The following is a 22,520-nucleotide window of genomic DNA, read 5'->3' as shown; positions in this document are numbered from 1 at the left end:
GTGTCATTTTGCAAATTAATACTATTTTCCTGTAGTTTTATGTGAATCATTTCAGAAATTAGTCTCCTGGATAAATATTTCTCTTTGTCTAGAATTTCCACTTTCTCCCAGTCAAAATCGTGATCTAGATTCTGCCTGTGTTCGGTGACGACCGATTGTGTCGAGGTAATTCTATTAATGTGGCTCCGATGTTCAGAAATACGAGTTTTTAATTGCCTTTTAGTTTGGCCTACGTATGTCGCGTCACATTCTCTACAGGAAATTTTGTAAACCACATTTTTATTCGATTGAGCTGGGAGGACATTCTTTTGTACTTTAATAAATTTTTTAAGTTTGTTTAGGCTGAAGAAAGACAATCTGACATTAAGATCCCTGACAACTCTTGTAAAATCATCGGAGATCCCCTCAACGTATGGAACAGTAAGCCATTTACGTCGTTCTTCCTCGCAAATGGTTAGAGATTCATCCTGTCTGCGAGTGCGTCTGTTAAGTAACGCTTTAATTCTCATGTTGATAGTATCAAAGATATTTACATCACGCATACATGACTATTTTAAATAAATTGTAAACCATGCCTACGATTGATGTCCTTATTGGCTGTATAATTGTTATGACGCGTCGAGCTCTCGTGCTCTCATTGGTATTTTGAATTGTATCACAATAACACTTTTATCATCGACACAACTATCTATGTATACATTCGAATTCTGACTACGTTACGTTAAATGTTTTTATTCCGTCCGTCGTTTTTAAAATGTCGATGCTACCGACAAGTCACTTCGATTATTTAATTCCCACGTTCTCTTTGGCCATTTGGTAAGCTAATCACTGTCTCGAGTTAATTAAGGTTTGATTTTATACATCTAAATCTTACAGATAAGGATCATTTGGTACAAATAACACGAGTCGACGAGCTTGCTATTTGGTTTGGAGATCGTGGGCTAACCATTGTTATCGCTGAGGATGGCTCGAAATTGAGCCGAAACGTTTGAAATTATATCCAAGAAAGTGAATAAATGAGACATCACGCAAGAAGAACCGCGTTTGACCCTTATAGCCTCTTTTCTTCCCGTTTAATATCTCGCTTCGCGAGGCAGAGCGACACTTGTTTCTGCCAGATTCTTTCGTTTTGTGCAAAAACGCGTCGAATAAGCCTAATTTCATCGATTTCTGTGCTGGGGTAGCTAAACTGAAGAATTACCCAACTTTGTTGGCAGTCTCCGTTTTATCATCCTTTTTTATAATAGGCTTAACACAAGGCACTAGTTTTGCTTTTGCCGGTACAATTTTTGATACAGCAACGTCTGCAGGTTTTTCTGGCAAAGCAACGTTACTTTTAACTGATTTGGTTTGAGTAACCATCTTTTTCGATGTATGGTTCTGCCCTGCCAGCGATGTGGTAATGGCCTACCAAATGTGAAATAAAGAAAAAATATAGGTAATATAATAAAAAATGTAATACCATATCTGTATAATACATATACAGATATACCCCACACATAATATTGCAGAAATATTGCAGTAACATTGCAATATAGTGGAAATATTACGTATTACAATGAAATATTTCAGAAATATTATTGATGTATTACACGTTTTTAAATAATATTGAAATATTACAGTAATATTGCTGCAATATATTGGCGAAATATAATACTTTAAGTAGCAAAATAATGTCAAATGACATTTTAATGACATTTTATTGACGTCATTAAGACGTTATTAAGGTATCACACAATCATACGTATTGCACAGATAATATATACCAGTTAAAAAATTTTGGACTGACAAAAAAAAATCTAAATCAAAAAATGTGATGAAATCAAAAGAGACTGACTTGTACTCTGGGGAATAAAAGTGATTAAAATAAATTTTATAAGTGGTGGTATTTAATTTTACAACTTGTTATTTGTTTTGTAATAATAAAAAGCAATTATATATACAATTAATTTTTAATTAAGAGCCAGTAAGTAAATTGATAATAAAATAAATAAATATTTAAAATTTATATTTCTTATATAATCAATATTAAATTTTTCAAATTACGAGTTTGTCACACGGATAAACAGAACGTTTCTGAGTGCGTAAGTGGAGGGAAGAACGCTAGTAAGTGTGGCTATGCGCTTGGTCGCAGCACCGACCCCCACCATTCCCGGTCTTCTCTCGCTGTCTCTTGCATGGCTCCGTGGGACCACGCAATCACGTGTACGACACCGCACAGAAACAATCGTTTTAATTTTAGGTAATTTTTCTTTATTTAATAAATATTGTTTACACAAATATTTTTAAAAGTATTTTTGTATAATTATTACTAATACGTACATTGTACATATATATTTGGCGATTTGTCTTTAAATCCAAAAATAGAGATTACGTGGCATAATGGTCTGCAAAAACCACGTTAATATCATAAAAATCATTTCAATGACCATCTTAAAATACATATATTTGCCTTTATAACCTTATTGAACGAGTCTCTAATGAAATTATTTATTAACGGCTTCATACTTAAATCTTGATGCTAACTTAACCTCAAAATTTTTAACAGTTTAATCCAACTGGAGCCCTTAGTTGGAGATACGTAATAGAAATATGCCGATCCCAAATCTCCTAAAAAGCAGTTTAATCATTAATTAAATGATTTAACCATAATTATTTAACCACTAGCTTTTCGGCCCGCGCTTCGCGCGGGTATAAATCTATCTGTATATTAATTATATATGCTTTAAATTCACCCATTAATTTGAAACACTAAATTTGTTATTTTTTCTTCTTAAACTATAATCTACATCTTCGTTTTTTTTAGATTCAACCTTTATTTTACTCTCAGTTTAATACTAATTTTTAATTTAAATACATTTTTTTTTATTTTTAAAAAGTATCAATTTTTTATCGTGAATTTTTTAATATCCGTAAATTTTGAAATATTGGGTATTTTTTTTTCGTTGGAGGAGAAAAATGCCTAATGCATACCCTAGGGCCGGTCCCTAGGGTTATGCCGGACTTGCACCGGCTAAAAACCTTCCCCGGCCCCCACCCTCGATATAAATAGCAGCTTTGTTACAAAATTTCTCGATATACAACATTTTTTGTAAAAGATTTTGAATTTCCCTCAATAAGTTGTCCTTGATTGCTGTTTTCATCGATCTTAATTTTGACATTATCTGTACACTTTATAGCAATCCCGGGGAAATTCTACCTTTATTTCATATGTAATTCTTTAAAATTCAATTATTTTCCAAGAAATTGGAAAAATTTTGTAACCGGTTTGCAAAAAGATCGGTAACAAAAATAATACCTTTTATAGCACCCCCGAAAAATTCTACTTCTGTTTCATAAATTCTACCTCTATTTCATATATCAGACAGACAGACGTCCGGTACTTATATATATAGATCAAGAAAATCAATTCATTAATGAAAAATTATCCATTAATAAAAAATTAAACTTATCCTCCAAAAATTAAAAAAATTTTGACACGACTCCTATTTCATATATAATTTTTTAAGATTTGGTCAATTAATTCCCGAAAAATTGGAAAAAATGTGTAACCGGTTCCCAAAAAAATCGGTAACAAAAAATTGTACACTTTATAGCAATCCCGGGGAAATTCTACCTTTATTTCATATGTAATTCTTTAAGATTCAATTATTTCCCGAGAAATTGGAAAAATTTTGTAACCGGTTTCCAAAAAGACCATTAATAAAAAATTAAACTTATTCTCCAAAAATTAAAAAAATTTTGACACGACTCCTATTTCATATATAATTTTTTAAGATTTGGTTAATTAATTCCCGAAAAATTGGAAAAAATGTGTAACCGGTTCCCAAAAAAATCGGTAACAAAAAATTGTACACTTTATAGCAATCCCGGGGAAATTCTACCTTTATTTCATATGTAATTTTTTAAGATTCAATTATTTCCCGAGAAATTGGAAAAATTTTGTAACCAATTCCAAAAAAAATTGGTAACAAAAAATAATACACTTTATAGCACTCCCCAGAAAATTCTATCTCTACTTCATATACAATTGTTTGAAATTTGGTCAATTAATTTTCGAAAAATTTGAAAATTTTCTGATACCGATTTCCCCAAAAATCGGTAACAAAAAATTATATATTTTATGACAATCTCCGGGAAATTCTACCCCTACTTTATTTCATATATAATTTTTTAAGATTCGGTCAATTAATTTCCGAAAAATTGGAAAAACTTTGTAACCGGTTTCCAAAAAGATCGGTAACGAAAAATTATACACTTTATAGCACTCCCCGGAAAATTCTACCTCTGTTTCATATATAATTCTTTTAAATTCGGTCGATTATTTCCCGAAAAATTAGAAAAATTAGAAAAATCGGTTTCCAGAAAATCGGTAACGAAAAACTATATACTTTATAGCACTCCCCGGGAAATTCTACCCCTATTTCATGTACCCTTGATAAAAATTCGGTCCACTAACGAATGAGTAGTTCGCGGTCAGACAGACAGACAGACAGACAGACAGACGTCCGGTACTTATATATATAGATTTACATGATTTTATAATAATTATTGTTCTTATGCTATATGTTACAGTATTGCTTTCCATCAGTGGATGTTCATGCAGTCCAGAGCAGCACCAAGTAGTTTGATAGAAGAGCAAAAGATTTATTTATTAGATATGTAAGTAAGAAAAAGTTAAATTTGATATAAACCATACTTTCCAATATTAATCGTCAATACTGAAAATCCAAAGTATACGTGTAACATCAACTACAGATTTTCAGTATATAGATAGTGAATATCACAATACAGATTCATATTTAACCTACTTTTATGTTTAAAATATATAATTAGATGTAAATAATAATTACTGTTTTTGTATTATGTTGCAGTGTTACGTTGCTTTCTATCAGTGAAAGTTCACGCAGAGCAGCACCAAGCAGTTTGATTTCCATCAAACTTTTCTGAGCGACAGCTTCATTTATTAGATACATAAGTAAGAAAAATTTAAATTTAATATAAACTGCGTTCCAATATTTTAATATCCAGTACTGAAAATCTAAAGTGTATGTATAACATTAACCATAGATTTTCAGTATAGACAGTGAATATCGGAACGTCATACTTAACCCCGTACTCTTATGTTTTAATATGTAATTATGTATGAAATAAACAGGGTGATTTTTATTTCGTATGCCATTCATTTCCGCTATAATTATCTCAGAAAGTATTGATTTATTGGAAAAATGTTTCAGATAAAAGTTGGAGAGTTCAAGGAGGCTAGACCAATAGACAATTTTATTAAATTTTGAGCCCGGGACCTGTGTTAAGCCTAATAGGATCCAAGTCAAATTATTTAAATAGAAACCCCCTTTTTTTATTACATCATCTTTTTCTACTAATTAGTTATTATTTTAAAAAATTGACTTGGACTTTACTGGGCTCAACATGGGTTCCAGACTCAAAATCTAATAAGATCATCCATTATTCCTCTATAAACCCTCCAACTTTTATCTGAAACATTTTTCCAATAAACCAATACTTTCTGAGATAATTAGTGAAGATAATTGGCATACAAAATAAAACTCACCTTGTATAATTAGATATAAATAATAATTACACTTTTTGTATTATGTTATAGTATTACGTCATTCTTTATCAGTGGAAATTCATACAGTGCAGAGTAGCATGGAGCAGTTTTGAAGAAGAAAGAGATAGAAAGATAATATCAATATTATTTTCTTAATATTGTATGTAATACTATTATTAAAAATAACAATTTGATAAAATTTAATAATTTTCATTAAAATGTTTTAATTTTTAGCAATATTAAATAAATATTATCTAATATTACACAAATAATATTATTGCGTTTACAATATCAATATTATTTTAAAATTGTATGTAACAATACTATTAAAAATAATTTAATAAAATTTAATAAAAATTATTAAAATGGTTTTTTAATTCCTAGCAATATTATACAAATATCACGCAAATATTATAGTAATTTTACCGTAATATTACTGATATATTGCAGTAATATTACCGCAATATTACTGAAATAAATATCAGTAATATTACTGATATTCATTTTCGCGGACATTTTAATATTACTGAGATATCTCAGTAATATTACTACAATATTTCTGATACATTTCATTGTAATATTGCAATCGAAAAATAATATTGCTGCAATATTTCTGCAATATTATGTGCTGTGTGGGACATGTATAATGAACATTAATGTAAATATTACAATGCTGTGTTTGGGATAAATTAAAATAGTGGTTTGGTTTTCATGAGGAAAGAATGGACGTCGACATAAAAATCGAGCTGAAAATTGCATTTAAATCTTACCACTGAATCAAAATATACATTTAAATTTTGATATAATAATTGTGTAGAGTACACATACATTAGTGATGTTTGCAAAAACGCATCTTTTATGCGTTTTTTCTTTAAACGGCGAAACTTTCACTTTTCGTTTGGCGCGAATTTCTCTACCAACATTGGGTTGTCGTAATACATTGCTCTGTAAAGAGTTTTGACATCTGGTCGTTATTCCTTTCCTCAAAGTTGCAGTGCTGTTTTGTCGATTTTGTCCGAGTAATACCTTCGGTGGTGCCATTTTTCAGATATGACGAAACTTTAGTTCCTTATCTAATTGCTATAATTCACAAACATACATATAATTAGTTTATATATATTATTCATAGTTTAATTTATATAGTACATAATATAATACGGAATGTTTCAGAAATAATTTGTCAAATTTGAGAAGCATATTCCATTAACAGTAAAAATGGAAAAGTTACAAATTTTTTTAAGTAACATCGAAGGAAAGGGAGACGTAAAAAGAAGGAAGATAAGAGAGATAAGTGATTTCAAAGTACAACAGATAACAGTGAATAAAAGAGAGAAGGAGGACATGTAAAAAAATGTATATATGAAATGAAAAGAGAGCATTTTTATCTTTTTCTAACTCTTAAAACTGGAAAAGAATAAAAAATAAGTTGAACCAATAATAAAATAACTTACGATAATTCCTTCACGCGTAAACGGGATTGATCTCCTCGGCATCAGCTCCCTGCCGTCAATATATACCTGTGAACAGGCTCCTTGATCTCCTCGGTATCAGCTCTCTGTTGTCAATATATAATACCTCTACAAAATAAAAATGTATTGTATAATCAGAATACTAGCAACGTGCATAACTTCATTTGAGGTTATAATTGGGTACAACATTCATCGCACGATACTGTTATAATTGCAAATCGGAAACGTACCTCGAGTCCAGCTCTTCTGCGATCAACGAAGTCGGGATCGAACGTGTCAGTCGTCACTTTCTGCCAAGCGTAGAGAACCTTCTTTTCCGGCAGCGGTGGTAACACGATGTAGGGATACGAAATCTCCAGATAAGCACAAAGCAATTCAATTCAGTATATCGCCGGCACGATTACGGTGTTACTGCCGTTTCGCGTACGCGCGTATGCGCGCGTTGTCGCACCTTATACCTCGCGACAGCGTGCGGCTCGTGCAAACGTTAACGCGCGGCCGCAATCGCGCGGCAGAAACGCCTCGTGTGAACAGGCTCCTTGATCTCAGTATCAGCTCCCTGCCGTCAATCACGTAAACGTAGTAAACAGTAAATAAAGTAAGTATAACAGTAATATATAGAAAGAATAAGATAATTATAGGATAATTACATAAAACAATTACCTTGAATTAATCGTCGCGTCGCGTAAAGAGTCACGGTCGGTCTCGCTCCGCGCGTACTACCGTGTCTCTCGAGATAGGTTATAACTGATGAACTGACTGACAGCGCGCGCTAAACGAACGCACTGTCTGCACTGCACTGCACTGCGATACTAACGCCGTTAGCCGCCAGTATCGAGAAAGTGAAAGTAACATTTCTTTGTTCTCTGTTTGTTACATGTATGTTATAAAGACGTCAGCGTTAGGAGTATTTTAATTATAAAATTTTCACATTTAAACTTTGCGTCGCAATATCTCCGCTCGTAGGGCACGTAACGGAATATTATAAGAGAAACCCCCCTCTAATTGGACCCCAAGCTATCGATCAAGCCTACTTAGAACTTGATCCGTTCACTCGTTATCGAGATCTCAACATCTCGTATACTCGCAACCCGTCGCGTCGCGTAAAAGAGTCACGGTGCGGTCTCGCTTCGCGTGTACTTGGCGCGAGACACTACCGTGTCTCTTGATTTAGATAGATACAGACTTTATGTTAGTGAAGCGATTCACGTCAGTGAAGCGATAACTGTGTTTCTTGATAAAGAAATATATAATAAAAAAGAGAAGTAAACGCGTGTATAGTAATTTGGTAAGTATTAACAATAATTTACAAGTAAAGTAATTGTTGTTTTTTTTAGCTTATAAATTTATGTGTGTTTAATAGAGTTTCTTGAATCGGGCACCGCCGCGTGGATTTATACGCTATTCTGTGTTTGTGTGCCTTGAGGTATGTTATGTACATATTAAATTATTTTTATTATTATTATATATAACAAAATGTTTAATTTTTTCACAAACATCGGTTAACTTTTAATTTTAGGTTAACTCACTCTTTGTCTCTTTATAAAATTTCTACCAATGTGCCGATTAACTTTGATCTTTGTTTAACTTACTTTTTATCCTTATTTAGTTTTAAAAATTAGAAAAAGATAAAAAGTAAATTAAACCGAGATCAAAATTAATCCGCATTGGTAAAAATGGACGTAAGGGAGACGTTAAAAAGAGACAAAGAGTTAACCGATGTTTGTGAAATTTTGTCTGTAATAGCAAATTCGCTTGCATTAGTGCACACTGAGTGCGCACTAAGACTTATTTATATAATTTATTCTTATATTTATAGTCGCTTAAATACACATTTAAAAATTTTTTCGCCAATAAAACAATCTGTAATATCTATGGATGCTGTACAGTCGTTCACGGAAAGGTTGCAACATTTTTTTTTGATGATTTTTGGAACGCGCAGAAATTTTGAGATCGCGATCCACCATCTCTGTATACACGTAGTGAACGGTTATGATAGCTGTCAAAGAGTGTGTTCGAAAATAAGTTTAGTTACTGCCAGTAAATCCAGTGCAGTTGGCAGCAGTGAAATTTACTGGTGCCGCGTTTCGTTTCTTCCATCAGTAAAACCAGTAAAACCAAGTGATCTCAAGTGATCCTAAAGATAATTTTAAAAAATTATGTGTGTTTAATTAATTGGTTCTTTGGTTATATTAGGCTAAGAATAAAAAGTGATCAGCAGCAGAGAGCAGAGAGAGAGCAATAATTATGGATAAATATATTTTACTCGACAATGTTATTTTCGAATCATCTACCAGTGACTCTTCGAGTGATAGCGATGACAATGAAGAGTTATTACATATTTTAATAAATAATAATGTAGATAATAACAGAAATCAAAGAAGAGTGCCAAAAATTAGAAATTATATGGAGCATGTTGTTGCACTATACACAAATATCGAATTTAAATCACACTTTAGGTTAATATATACGCTACACTTATACATAAAAATATATTGCATACATTTATTATTATATATTTGTGTTAATTAATAATAATACATGTCTTTTATTACAGAATGGAACGTAATACGTTTAATTTTTTACTACATTTAATTGGACCAATGTTAGATAATATTCCATTTCAAGGAAGAGAACAAATTGATATCACAAAACAAATATTAATTACTATTTATGTCTTGGCAACACCAGATTCGTATCGCTCCATAAGTGAACGATTTAATGTGTCCAAATCAACTGCGTGGTTTACTGTAAAGAGGGTAGTTCGAGCAATATACAGTATTCGCAATCAGTTTATTAGATGGCCTACTTATGAAGAAGCTGAAAATACTTGGACAAACATTCAGAGATTATATGGATTTCCTAAAGTTGTGGGCATTATAGATGGAACGCACATAAACATTCCTCGGCCGAAAGAAGATGGCAAAAGTTACATAAACAGAAAAGGCAGATTTTCTGTACAGTTACAAGTAAGAATAAAAATGTTACTTATCATATTTTTATATCAAGAGATAATAAATGTATATTAGTAAATATATATTATAGAATTTGATGTATTTTAATTAAACAATTATTAGTAAACTGTTGTGTACAATAAATTGCGGTTTTTTTTAGGTAATATGCAAAAGTGATTTATCCTTTACTCACGTATTTGCTGGAATGCCAGGATGTGTGCATGATATGCGCGTGTTTCTTTATTCCGGAGTGCAACAATATTGCACTCCACAGTATTTTCCTGACAATAGTCATTTATTAGGCGATGCGGCATATAATATCCAAAAAAATGTTATGGTGCCATTCCATGATAATGGTCATTTAACTAGAGAACAAAAAAAATTTAATCATCGCTTGTCATCTGCCCGAATAAGTGTGGAAAGATCAATAGGACTATTAAAAGGACGATGGCGATATTTATTAGATAAATTGCCTATGACAAGAACAAATTTAATTCCTTATTATATTATTACTTGTTGCGTATTACATAACATATGTTTGTTACGGAATGATCGTATTGAAATTCCTATTATTGTTCCTGAACAATTGCATGAAATGGAACCACTAGGCATTACTAATGCCTTGAAGGAAGAAGGGAATTTTAAAAGAAACAGATTGATGGAAATAATTAGTAATGATGATTTTGAAAGAAGGAATAATTGAGATTTGTAGGTACAAAATGATATGTGTGATGGTAAATGATAACAGTAAATCCAGTTGTTCAAGCATAAGAAATATACTGTAGTTTTTAATAACATTATTAAAAATATACTTTACGATAATACTATTCTACGATATTACTGACTCTGAAAACATTTCAGACACGCCAGATACAGATGAAATATTGTATAATACACAAATTTGTCTTTTTGTAATAGTAAATAAAATATATGTGTTGCATATAATATGTAATAATTTCGTTTTCTATCCTTTATTTTAAATAATTAACACAAAAACATACTTTATTTATATGTTTTTATTCACATATAATTATAATATACTTTATAAATCATATATTATAACTCTAAACATAAAATAGAATTATAAAAATAATAAACACATGAGTATTTTTAATAATTTTATGAATATACATTTATATTTTTTTTGTTTACCATAATACTATAAAGATATACGAGGAATCTTATCATAAAACTTATACTTATAATGATCACAAAACTTGAGCTTAAAAATAAATGAACACAATACTTTTATTACACCATATATATATGTATATATATAAACTCATTTGAGCTGTTAGATATAGAACATAATAATCTCTACTATAGTATTTGGTACAACATCACAGTGTGTAAAGCACACTTCAACCTGGGGCCCTATTCTCGACAAATATGGCATACAATATTTTAGGAATGTCATTAGAAAATCACACTTTGCAAGTGTGCTATTGGTTGCAGAGTTATATTCATGGCATATCGTATGCGATATTTTTCAAGAATAGAGACCCTGAATATAATACTCTCTTACTAAATTAAAAATTAACGATAGAAACAAAAAAACGTATTTTTTCTGAGAAAATAAATAATAAAGAATTACCATATTAGTCTTTGAAATTATAGTGTAAGTAAACTTCTTAAAACGTTTAAATATTTAAAAGTGTATGTGTGTAACATTTTAATACTTTTAATAATACTCCTAAGCTTTTAATGGTTTTGCAGGTACGTTCACATTTCCTCTTCATGTATGTACACACATTACTGTTTCTGTTTTTCAAACGCTTCTTTTATTTCTCTTAATATTTGTAACTTTGTGTCTCTGTAATTGGCAGTTTCTAGTCTTTTTAATCTTTTCTCTTCTAATGAATCCTTCAAGTATTTCGCTCTTGCTTCAGTCAAGGATATCTTTCTTTGCTCTATATACGAAAGTAGTTAAATAATAGAAAAGTATACACATGATGAATAAAGAAATATTTTGTATAGTTACTTACTAAATGGTGATTCATTTTCATTATTGCTGTCAGTTAGTGGTGAATGTTCAGAGTCTTTAATATTTGATCCTGCTACGGATAATGGTTTTATCCAATGTTGCTTTTGAAAAATGTCATCTAACACCTAAAACATAAATATTGTGTGTATATTATGTATTATATATAAAATTATTTATATATTAATGAAGAACTGTTTAAGTCTTTAACTATTTTTATTTTGTACTACATAAAATTTTAATAATAATATATACAAAAGCGATGTGACAGTTTTAAAATTGTAACTACTATTATGTTAATATATTACATCTAAATATATCCAGTCTTTCTTATCATTCCCACTTTGAGCATTATGGTCAACAATTTGACGATATCGTCGCTTTAATGCATCCATTTTATTATGGCACTGACTGCCTGTAAAGTTATATTTCTTTTCTTTCATGCGTTGAGCAATTTCTATCCACATTTTTTTATGAGAACCTTTTTCCATCATATATAATTTTTCTTTGTATAAAGATACTAGAAGAAGTGTAGCTTCATGTCCCCATTTTTCTTTAATTACTTCTAAAATGGAAAAAGTAATTGTTATATTTCTGTCACTTGTTTCGACATTATTATTACTTAGACTTACCTGTATCTGGAGTGTCCGAAATATTTTCAGAGTCAGAAGTAGAAAGTATATTTTCGTCATTAACAGTGTCATTAAGAACTGCAGCATTTGTTATGTTTGAGCAACTAGGTGTACTGTTATCATTTGCCATTACATTTACAGGTGAAGCAGAACCAGCAGAACTATGTGTACTTTTAGAATTAAGTGCCTTTTTTGCTTTTTGTAACAATGTAGTAGCAAATAACATGTCTGTATAAAAAATGGTAACATACATATAAGAAGATAATCATCGCAATAACCTTTATTTTTTGTAACATCTAAAATGTTATATTAATAAATGAATGCTATTATGTAAAATATGGATTATTATAATAAACTTATACCTTTATGAGCACGATTATACATTTCTCTTCTTACTTTTACAACATATTGTGTATTTGTTGCTTCATCGAGTAATTTTAAATCAAGTAATTCTTGGTTATTGTTGCATTCATGTAGAGGCATATTTTCAGATTGCACAGATCTCTTCATTTCTTTTTGTAGCGCCAAAAAACCGATTAAACATACAATTTTTTACGAACAGATTATCTTTAGGATCACTTGGGATTACTTTGGATTACTTCAGCTATGTTTTGCTGGTTTTACTGATGGGAGAAACGAAACGCGGCACCAGTAAATTTCACTACTGCCAACTGCACTGGATTTACTGGCAGTAACTAAACTTATTTTCGAACACACTCAAAGTGAACTATACAAGGTGGAGGTTCACGAAATGTATTTTGTGCGGCGCGAAAAATCTTAAGATATCAACTGGATACTGTAATATCGGGGTTAGTATAAAAGAATAAGTTAAATAGACAATTTTATTTTATAAATTAATTTTTATTTTTAAGACGTGTGTAACATTAAAAATTAATGTAATATAACCTATTAATATAATTATTTATAATAATTTTATTAATTATTATAATAATTAATATAATAATAAAATATTAATATAATTATTTATAATAATTTTATTAATTATTATAATAATTATATTAATTATTTATAATAATTATATTAATATATTTTGTTATATGTTATATTAATTTTAATTACATACTTAATTACGTAATTAATAACATTAAAATTAATTAATAACATATTAATTTTAATACATAATATTAATACATAATTAATACAACAGTAAAATTAACCGGTGTCTGGTAGTTCGGCAAGCAGAGGACATCAGTCGATCAAAGAAGCTACCGTGGAAGACGTGGATGCTGAGACCGCGAAGCTACATCACCGCTTCAAAGCCAATCCTTCTCGTCAAATAACGATGAAGTAATCTTTCTAAAAAATTACAATTATAAAAATTAATTACTTGCAAATTCAGTTTTAGTATAAAATCATCATTTTATTATAATTATAATAAGTTGAGAAGATAGATTTACTTACATAAAATTGCCAGATCGCTGATTACTATTGACTGTTCAGTAAGAACAGATCAATCGCAATCTGTTGTCCGCTGCAATCCAGAGCGAATCTTTTGTAGAAATTCGTTGTGGGATTAACATGTGCACGTCTTTGTTCACTCTAGTACTGGGATCTTCTTTCGGCTGCAGGGCCCCTAGACCGACATTAGGCAGGCATGTTTGGAAACGGCGATACGTCCTCGGGTGCTGGAGAGGAGTTTGTGAGCAGCTTGAAGACCGGTACCAAGGGCGTTGTTATTATCAAAAGTGCCACAGAACTTGATGGGCAGCTAGGCGAGAAAGTCACGGAATCGGCAGGCCCAAAGATATTTTGGATGACTTTTGCCTTGTGCCATGTTTATTCAAGATTTTCATTCCTTCATTCGTTCATTCATTAACGAGAGTTGTTCACGTTACAATCATTCAATGTCAAACATATTATTCATTTATTCATACATCATCTTGGTAAAAAAACTTTTTATATTTTCTCAGAAATTTTACAAGAATTGAAACTTGTAAAAAATTCTGAAAAAGTATATGATATTTTTCAGATACTTTCAGAAATAATTGAAGATTTTTAGAATATTTTAATATCCGTATATATGAAAATTTCTGACAAATTGCACAGATTTTCTTATATTTATTCAGATTTCTGCAAGGATATATTAGCGAAAAATATTTTATTCTTATTTTGTCTGAGTTGTTTAATTCGTATAAAAAATCTGAAAATTTCTGAGTATTCTAAAAAAAATCTAAAAATTTTTATAGAAATCCTGATTATAATGTGAAAAATTCTGATATTTTTTTACCAGGGCATCCATGGAAGGTCACATAGTATTAATACCGTGTGACACTTCCATATGATTCTCTATTACTACATTTAATCTTTGGGGCATAGATGCAACTTTTTGGAATAACTCGTGCCTTGCGCGGAAATCTTCCCATACGATGAGAACATGTTGCGCCAATGCCTCGCGTCTATGTGGAAATTGAGGTTTCCACATTTTCTGAGTAGGTTGTTCCTCTCGTTTTCCATAATGTTACACGCCCAGATTCATCCATCGAAAATACCTTCTCATTCGAAAAAACGGTATTTGTTCATTCATGCTTCTGTGCCAAATGCTGCAAGGCAAAAGCCGTTGTTCTTTGTGACGTTTGGTTAATTGTTTATATTGAGCCGATTTATATCGATTGTATCTCTGTTCTCGCCATCTACGCCGCACGGTTTGCGCTATCGCATATTAGGAGCCTGCGGCGCAGATAGTGGGAACAGAGATACGATCGACATAAACCGGCTCAATATAAACAATTAACCGAACGCCACAAAGAACAACGGATGGCTTTTGCCTTGCAGCATTTGGCACAGAAGCATGAATGGACAAATACCGTTTTCTCGAATAAGAAGGTATGTTCGATGGATGAATCTGGGCGTGTAACATTATGGAAAACGAGAGAAACAACCTACTCAGAAAATATGGAATCCTCAATTTCCACGTAGACGCGAGGCATGTGCGCAACATGTTCTCATCGTATGGGAAGATTTCCGCGCAAGGCACGAGTTATTCCAAAATTTAGTTGCATCTGTAAGGATGGTCGAATTAATTAAGAGATGACTCTTGGTATATGAATATATTTGGATAACTTGTACAAAGGTATATCGGGAACGAACGTAATTGCGACTGGATCGGACTCTCGACTATTCGAGACTCCCTTGCACGGACTTGTACGAACATGCACGGCGACCGTTAGAAGCGCGGCTCGCGCCACACGATCCCTAGTTACTAAGCGCCCGATGCGCCCTCCGCATATCAACCGGATAGACCGGCGACCACACGTCATCTACATGCATCGCGACACTAGCGCGGCTTTACGCCATGAAACAATCAATATACCTCTAAGATTCTTACAGCTTCGGCCAGCCTGCAATCACATTCGCCTCGAATGTGTTAGACACAAACAATATAAAAATAAAACGCAATACAAACTTTCAAAAAATGAACTTACGTGCTAATTTGAATACAATATAATTTTCCACGCACTTAACTTATACACTTGCTGCTTATATCTAACGCGAATTAATATCTATGGGGGTAGAATTTATGGAAGAATTAACCGTGTTATTAACTACATATTGAATCTTTAACAAATGAGCTTTCCACTCATATTGATCGTTTATTACTTTAGTTAGAGACGTTCTGAGAAATCTATTGGAACGTTCGGCTAAGCCATTAGCCCATGGTGAGGCTACTGCGACCTTCCTATGTTTAATATTTAATCTTTCGAGAAAAACAAGAAATTCTCGCGAAGTAAAGGCCGTGCCTCTATCCGAAACTATTTCTTTGGGATTTCCAAATACATTAAAAAGGAAAAGTAACTTATCGCTGGTTTCTTTTGACGTTGTTGTCCGTGTGGGAAAATACCACGTGAATCGTGTAAAAGCATCGACTATTACCAATATATATTTAAAATTATCTGACGTAGTCGGTAATGGACCGTAATGATCTATATGTATAATTTCAAACGGTACCGAAGGAGCTGGTGTTAACTGCATTTCACCTTCTCGCGAACATGTCGTAGAATTAGCAATTAAACACGTCATACAATTGTCGATGTAATCCCTTATTCTTTTACGCATAGTAGGAAACCAATACGTCGCATGAATACCTTTAAAGGTTTTGTCAAAACCGCAATGAGCCATGTCGTCATGATAGACTCTAATAATGGTGTTAATCATTACTTCGGGAACTACGAAACGAGGACGGTCTTCGTCTTTCCGGTAGACCAATCCATCTATGAGCTCAAATTTATCAGTTTTATCGTTACTTTGGTATTCCAAATCGTTAGCAATTTGTTTGAGTCTTTCGTCTTGCAACTGTTTGAATTCAAGCTCTCTTTCTAAAGTCATAAAGTTTACATAAGCTACTTGTCTACTCAAAGCATCCACATGAGGCATTCGTTTCCCTGGTCTGTGAACTACTTTAAACCGATAGTTTTGCAACTGTAAAACCCATCTCGCAATCTTCGGGTTCAAATTCGCTTTATTTACTGCATATACGACTGCGTTACAATCCGTAACAATCGTAAAATCCTTTCCGTAGAGAAATATATGAAACTTTTCAATCGCTCTCATTATCGCCAACATTTTGAGCTCGAAGCTATGGTAGTTCGACTCAGCTTTATTGGTAGCTTGACTAAAATACGCAATTGGCGTCCATTGGCCATCACTCTGTCTTTGAAACAATATGGCTGCTAATCTATGCGAACTCGCATCCGTATGCAACTCTGTTTCAGCTTTGGGGTTATACAACCGTAATACCGGATATGACGTTAACTTTTGCTTGAGAGTATCGAAGGCTTTAACATGTGCTTCTTCAAAAATGAAATCAACCGATTTTTTAAGCAAGTTATACAACGGCTTTGCAATCAATGCGAAATCTTTGATAAACTTTCTAAAATAGTTTGCTAAACCTAGAAACCGTTGTAGTTCATGCACGTTCCGCGGATAAGCATAAGCTTTAATTGCTTCTGTATGCCTTTGACTAATAGATATACCTGCGGACGATATATCATAACCTAAGAATTCGATTCTTTTTCTAAGGAATTGACATTTCTCATAATTTAACTGGAAACCATGTTGCTTCAAAATCCAAAGCACTTCTTTTAGCGTTTCTAAATTATCTTCGATAGTTTTCGACGGAATAAAAATGTCATCAACGTATACAATCACTTTACGACGACGGATAAGATCCTCGAGTCTTATTTTTATCTGTTTCTGAAATTCAGCTGCTGATTCGCTCCAACCGAAAGGTAACACCGTTGACTCGTACTGACCGTCGGGAGTCGCGAAAGCAAAATACTTGGTATCGTCAGGGTGTACTTTAACCTGATAGAAACTATCTTTTAAGTCTAACGACGTAAAAACTTTATTATCCCTGATTTCAGCGATACAATCCTCGATTACGGGGAATGGAAACTTTTGCTTCCACATTCTAGCGTTTAACGGCCTAAAATCAACGCATAATCTTAACTTGCCGTTTTTCTTTCGTACTAAAACGATACGGGCACAGTAGGGCGAGGTACTCGGTTTAATAACACCGCGAGCTAGGAGATCATCGATAATCTCTCGGACTTGTCTCCTTTCTTCGTACGCTAAACGACGCGGAGCATACGCGTATATCGACGGATCACGTAACTTAACTCTAACCGCGTAATCGTTATCAACGACGGGGATGTCAGCTTCTTCAACTTCCCGAATTACTTGTTTCAGTTTTTCTTTCACGTCTTCACCAAAATCAATTTGATAATCTCTTTCCGTTTCAATAGCCATACAAATATCGTTTAGCTGCACAATCTTAACGATAGGGTTTTTAATTGGAATCACCGCCACATCCTGCTGCACTGCTGCGACTGTTGAGATCGGCACTTCCGAAATCTCTGCCGCTGATTCAGATGCAACCACAGTAGACGCTGGGACATCGTCCTTGTCCTTGACCGCTGCTACCGCTGCAGGCGATTCACCGGGTGTCGAAGGATTCTTCTTCTTCCATTTAGGGCAATCCACTTTCCGGTGCCCTTTGTCTTTACAGAAAAAGCATGTGATTTCGGTGTCTTTACAGTCTTTTTGGTTGTGGTCCTTCTTTCCACATTTCTTGCAACTAATAGCCTTGTTGTCGCTCGATTTGTGGGCGTCAGACGATTTCCTTACGAATGTACCAACGGCGGATGTCATTTGGCACATTTGACCGACGAATTGCTCGACTGACGTGGCAGGGATCACTGCCGCTGTAGCTCTTAATGACCTCTCGGAAATACCTCCGATCAATAAATCCACTGAATCTTGAATGGGTAAACCCTGGTTATGCATCAATGCCAATTTGTCTATGGCATATTCCTGGAACGTTTCCTTAGACGGCATCCATTTTCTGGCCTCGATCTTCTGCATGACCACGTAGAAAGGAAATTTTCGCTCGAACATCTTAAGCAATGCTTGACGACAGCTCATCCATGAAGTTAACACCGGGCTGACTGCGTATCATACCACTTCTTCGCCATTTTCGTTAATTTGCTCGAAGCCGCGAGCAATGTTACATCGTCGGCTACTCTGTGGGCGAGAGCGATTTGATCGACTCGCTGCACCCATCGCTGCACATTTTCGTCGGATCCACCTCCGTATTCTGGGATCTGCGATGCCAACAGGTGAACTGCATTGGCGGGAGAGACGGAACTCATGACTGAAAGTCTGGAACCTTCCATACTTCCGTGTGTGAGTGTTGACGGTATGTGTGGTAGTGTTGCTGCGCTCTGCGATTCGGGAGGTGCCGGCGTGGCATCATTCAATCGCTGTATATTACTCGAAAGCGTAGTCATCTGTCCCATTAATCGTTCAAAAACGTTGGTGAACGAGGATATGAGCTCGTTCTGTAATGGCGGTTGTCCTGTATTCGACGGCGCCTGCGTCGATTTAACCGTCGCGCCTCGATTTTCTGGCGGGTCGGCAGGACGATTCCTCTCCACATGTAGCATAATGTAATCGATTAACTGATCTCTCGTTCCTGTGACGGGAAGACCAAATTTGGACGCTTGTTCCTGAAGCTGCACGTGCGTTAAGTCCTCGAGATCCTTGCGTTCCATTTTTCCGGATTGACACTACACGCGCGCACTCGAATCTCGTGTCCTTGAGCCCCGTGTCTCCGAGCCTCGCTTCCTTGAGACTCGTTCCTGAGACGTTTCTGAATTGCGTGTCCTAAGCCTCGTGTCCCCGAGCCTCGCTTCCTTGAGACTCGTTCCTGAGACGTTCTTGAAATTCGTGTCCTGAGCCTCGTGTCTCCGAGCCTCGCTTCCTTGAGACTCGTTCCTGAGACGTTCCTGAAGCTCGCGACGAACCTCACTACCGCTTGCGAAACACTTCTGTTTCGTTACCGAAAGACCGATACTTTCGCGCTACCGTATACTATAATCGGCCGCGATAACCGTGAGAACCGGATTGTCATCCCACTTCTGAACTGTAAGGATGGTCGAATTAATTAAGAGATGACTCTTGGTATATGAATATATTTGGATAACTTGTACAAAGGTATATCAGGAACGAACGTAATTGCGACTGGATCGAACTCTTGACTATTCGAGACTCCCTTGCACGGATTTGTACGAACATGCACGGCGACCGTTAGAAGCGCGGCTCGCGCCACACGATCTCTAGTTACTAAGCGCCCGATGCGCCCTCCGCATATCAACCGGATAGACCGGCGACCACATGCCATTTACATGCATCGCGACACTAGCGCGGCTTTACGCCATGAAACAATTAATATACTTCTAAGATTCTTACACATCTATGCCCCAAAGATTAAATGTAGAAATAGAGAATCATATGGAAATGTCACACGGTATTAATACTATGTGACCTTCCATGGATGCCCTGGTAAAAAAATATCAGAATTTTTCACATTATTAATCAGAATTTCTATAAAAATTTTTAGATTTTTTTTTAGAATACTCAGAAATTTTCAGATTTTTTATACGAATTAAACAACTCAAACAAAATAAGAATAAAATATTTTTCGCTAATATATCTTTGCAGAAATCTGAATAAATATGAGAAAATCTGTGCAATTTGTCAGAAATTTTCATATATACGAATATTGAAATATTCTAAAAATCTTCAATTATTTCTGAAAGTATCTGAGAAATATCATATACATCTTCAAAATTTTTCACAAATCCCAATTCTTGTAAAATTTCTGAGAAAATATGAGAAGTTTTTTCACCAAGATGATGTATGAATAAATGAATAATATGTTTGACATTGAATGATTGTAACGTGAACAACTCTCGTAAATGAATGAACGAATGAAGGAATGAAAATCTTGAATAGACATGGCACAAGGCAAAAGTCATTCGAAATATTTTTGGGCCTGCCGATTCCGTGACCTTCTCGCCTAGCTGCCCATCAAGTTCTGTAGCACTTTTGATAATAACAACGCCCTTGGTACCGGTCTTCAAGCTGCTCACAAACTCCTCTCCAGCACCCAAGGACGTATCGCCGTTTCCAAACATGCCTGCCTAATGTCGGTTCAGGGGCCCTGCAGCCGAAAGAAGATCCCAGTACTAGAGTGAACAAAGACGTGCACATCTTAATCCCACAACGAATTTCTACAAGAGATTTGCTCTGGATTGCAGCGGACACCAGATTGCGATTGATCTGTTCTTACTGAACAGTCAATAGTAATCAGCGATCTGGCAATTTTATGTAAGTAAATATATCTTCTCAACTTAATATAATTATAATAAAATGATGATTTTATACTAAAACTGAATTTGCAAGTAATTATTTTTTATAATTGTAATTTTTAGATTGATTACTTCATCGTTATTCGACGAGAAGGATTGGCTTTGAAGCGGTGATGTGGCTTCGCGGTCTCAGCATCCACGTCTTCCACGGTAGCTTCTTCGATCGACTGATGTCCTCTGCTTGCCGAACATTAATTCAGACACCGATTAATTTTACTGTTATATTAATTATGTATTAATATTATGTATTAAAATTAATATGTTATTAATTAATTTATTAAGTTATATTAATTTTAATTACATAATTAATTACGCAATTAATAACATTAAAATTAATATGTTATTAATTAATTTTAATGTTATTAATTGCGTAATTAATTATGTAATTAAAATTAATATAACTTATAACACAATATATGAATATTATTATAAGTAATTATATTAATAGGTTATATTACATTAATTTTTAATGTTACACATGTCTTGAAAATAAAAATTAATTTATAAAATAAAATTGTGTATTTAGCTTATTCTTTTATACTAACCCCGATATTACTGTATCCAGTTGATATCTTAAGATTTTCCGCGGCGCACAAGATACATTTCGTGAACCTCCACCTTGTATAGTTCACTTTGACAGCTATCATACCGTTCACTACGTGTATACAGAGATGGTGGATCGCGATCTCAAAATTTCTGCGCGTACCAAAAATCATCAAAAAAAAAGTGTTGCAACCTTTCCGTGAACGACTGTACAAATTATATTTTACAAACTAATGCCGACGTTTTCACCAACGTCGTTTTTAAATGGAACCTTAGTTTAATTTACTCCTTGTCTTTTTCTAATGGGCTCTCTTAGAAACAGACAAAAAGTGAATTGAACTAAGGTTCAAGTTAAACGACGTTGGTGAAAACGGGCATAAGAAGTATTTAAGATGATCTGTAAATATAACAATTGATTAAAATACAGATAGCGAATTGGTTTTAGTTTTAAAATGTTCCACAATTTATGTGCTTTTAAAATATGCCCAATGAGATTTCCGTGTTTATCCCCTTTGACCGACCCAAACATGAGTACCAAATCGTATTGTTAATAGAGATAATATAGTTTATATTTTTTGGACTGGTTTTACGATATAAATACAATACATTTTGATATTTCTGCATTGATTTAATCTGTTGA

General features: G+C 33.7%; 2 protein-coding genes across 2 annotated transcripts; one reads left to right on the top strand and one right to left on the bottom strand.

Moving 5' to 3' along the window:
- Positions 1-9,058: 9,058 nt before the first annotated feature.
- On the top strand, positions 9,059-10,940 carry LOC112459483 (protein ANTAGONIST OF LIKE HETEROCHROMATIN PROTEIN 1-like). Its single transcript, XM_025023595.1, has 3 exons — positions 9,059-9,500; positions 9,599-10,010; positions 10,156-10,940. The coding sequence occupies exons 1-3, from the start codon at positions 9,289-9,291 to the stop codon at positions 10,696-10,698; spliced, it is 1,167 nt and encodes a 388-aa protein (XP_024879363.1). The 5' UTR covers positions 9,059-9,288; the 3' UTR covers positions 10,699-10,940.
- A 234-nt stretch (positions 10,941-11,174) lies between these two features.
- LOC112459482 lies at positions 11,175-13,309 on the bottom strand. The gene is made up of 5 exons (XM_025023594.1): positions 12,971-13,309; positions 12,609-12,836; positions 12,285-12,541; positions 11,981-12,104; positions 11,175-11,905 (listed from the first exon to the last, which is right to left on the bottom strand). Exons 1-5 carry the CDS (start codon positions 13,116-13,118, stop codon positions 11,748-11,750), a joined length of 915 nt encoding a protein of 304 aa, XP_024879362.1. The 5' UTR covers positions 13,119-13,309; the 3' UTR covers positions 11,175-11,747.
- Between the last annotated feature and the right edge of the window lie 9,211 nt (positions 13,310-22,520).

Source organism: Temnothorax curvispinosus, unplaced genomic scaffold (assembly GCF_003070985.1).
Source record: "Temnothorax curvispinosus isolate PA1 unplaced genomic scaffold, ASM307098v1 QBEX01009861.1, whole genome shotgun sequence".
NCBI lineage: Eukaryota > Metazoa > Arthropoda > Insecta > Hymenoptera > Formicidae > Temnothorax > Temnothorax curvispinosus.
Note: the sequence above shows the minus strand (reverse complement) of the source record. Positions and strands in the feature narration are given on the sequence as shown.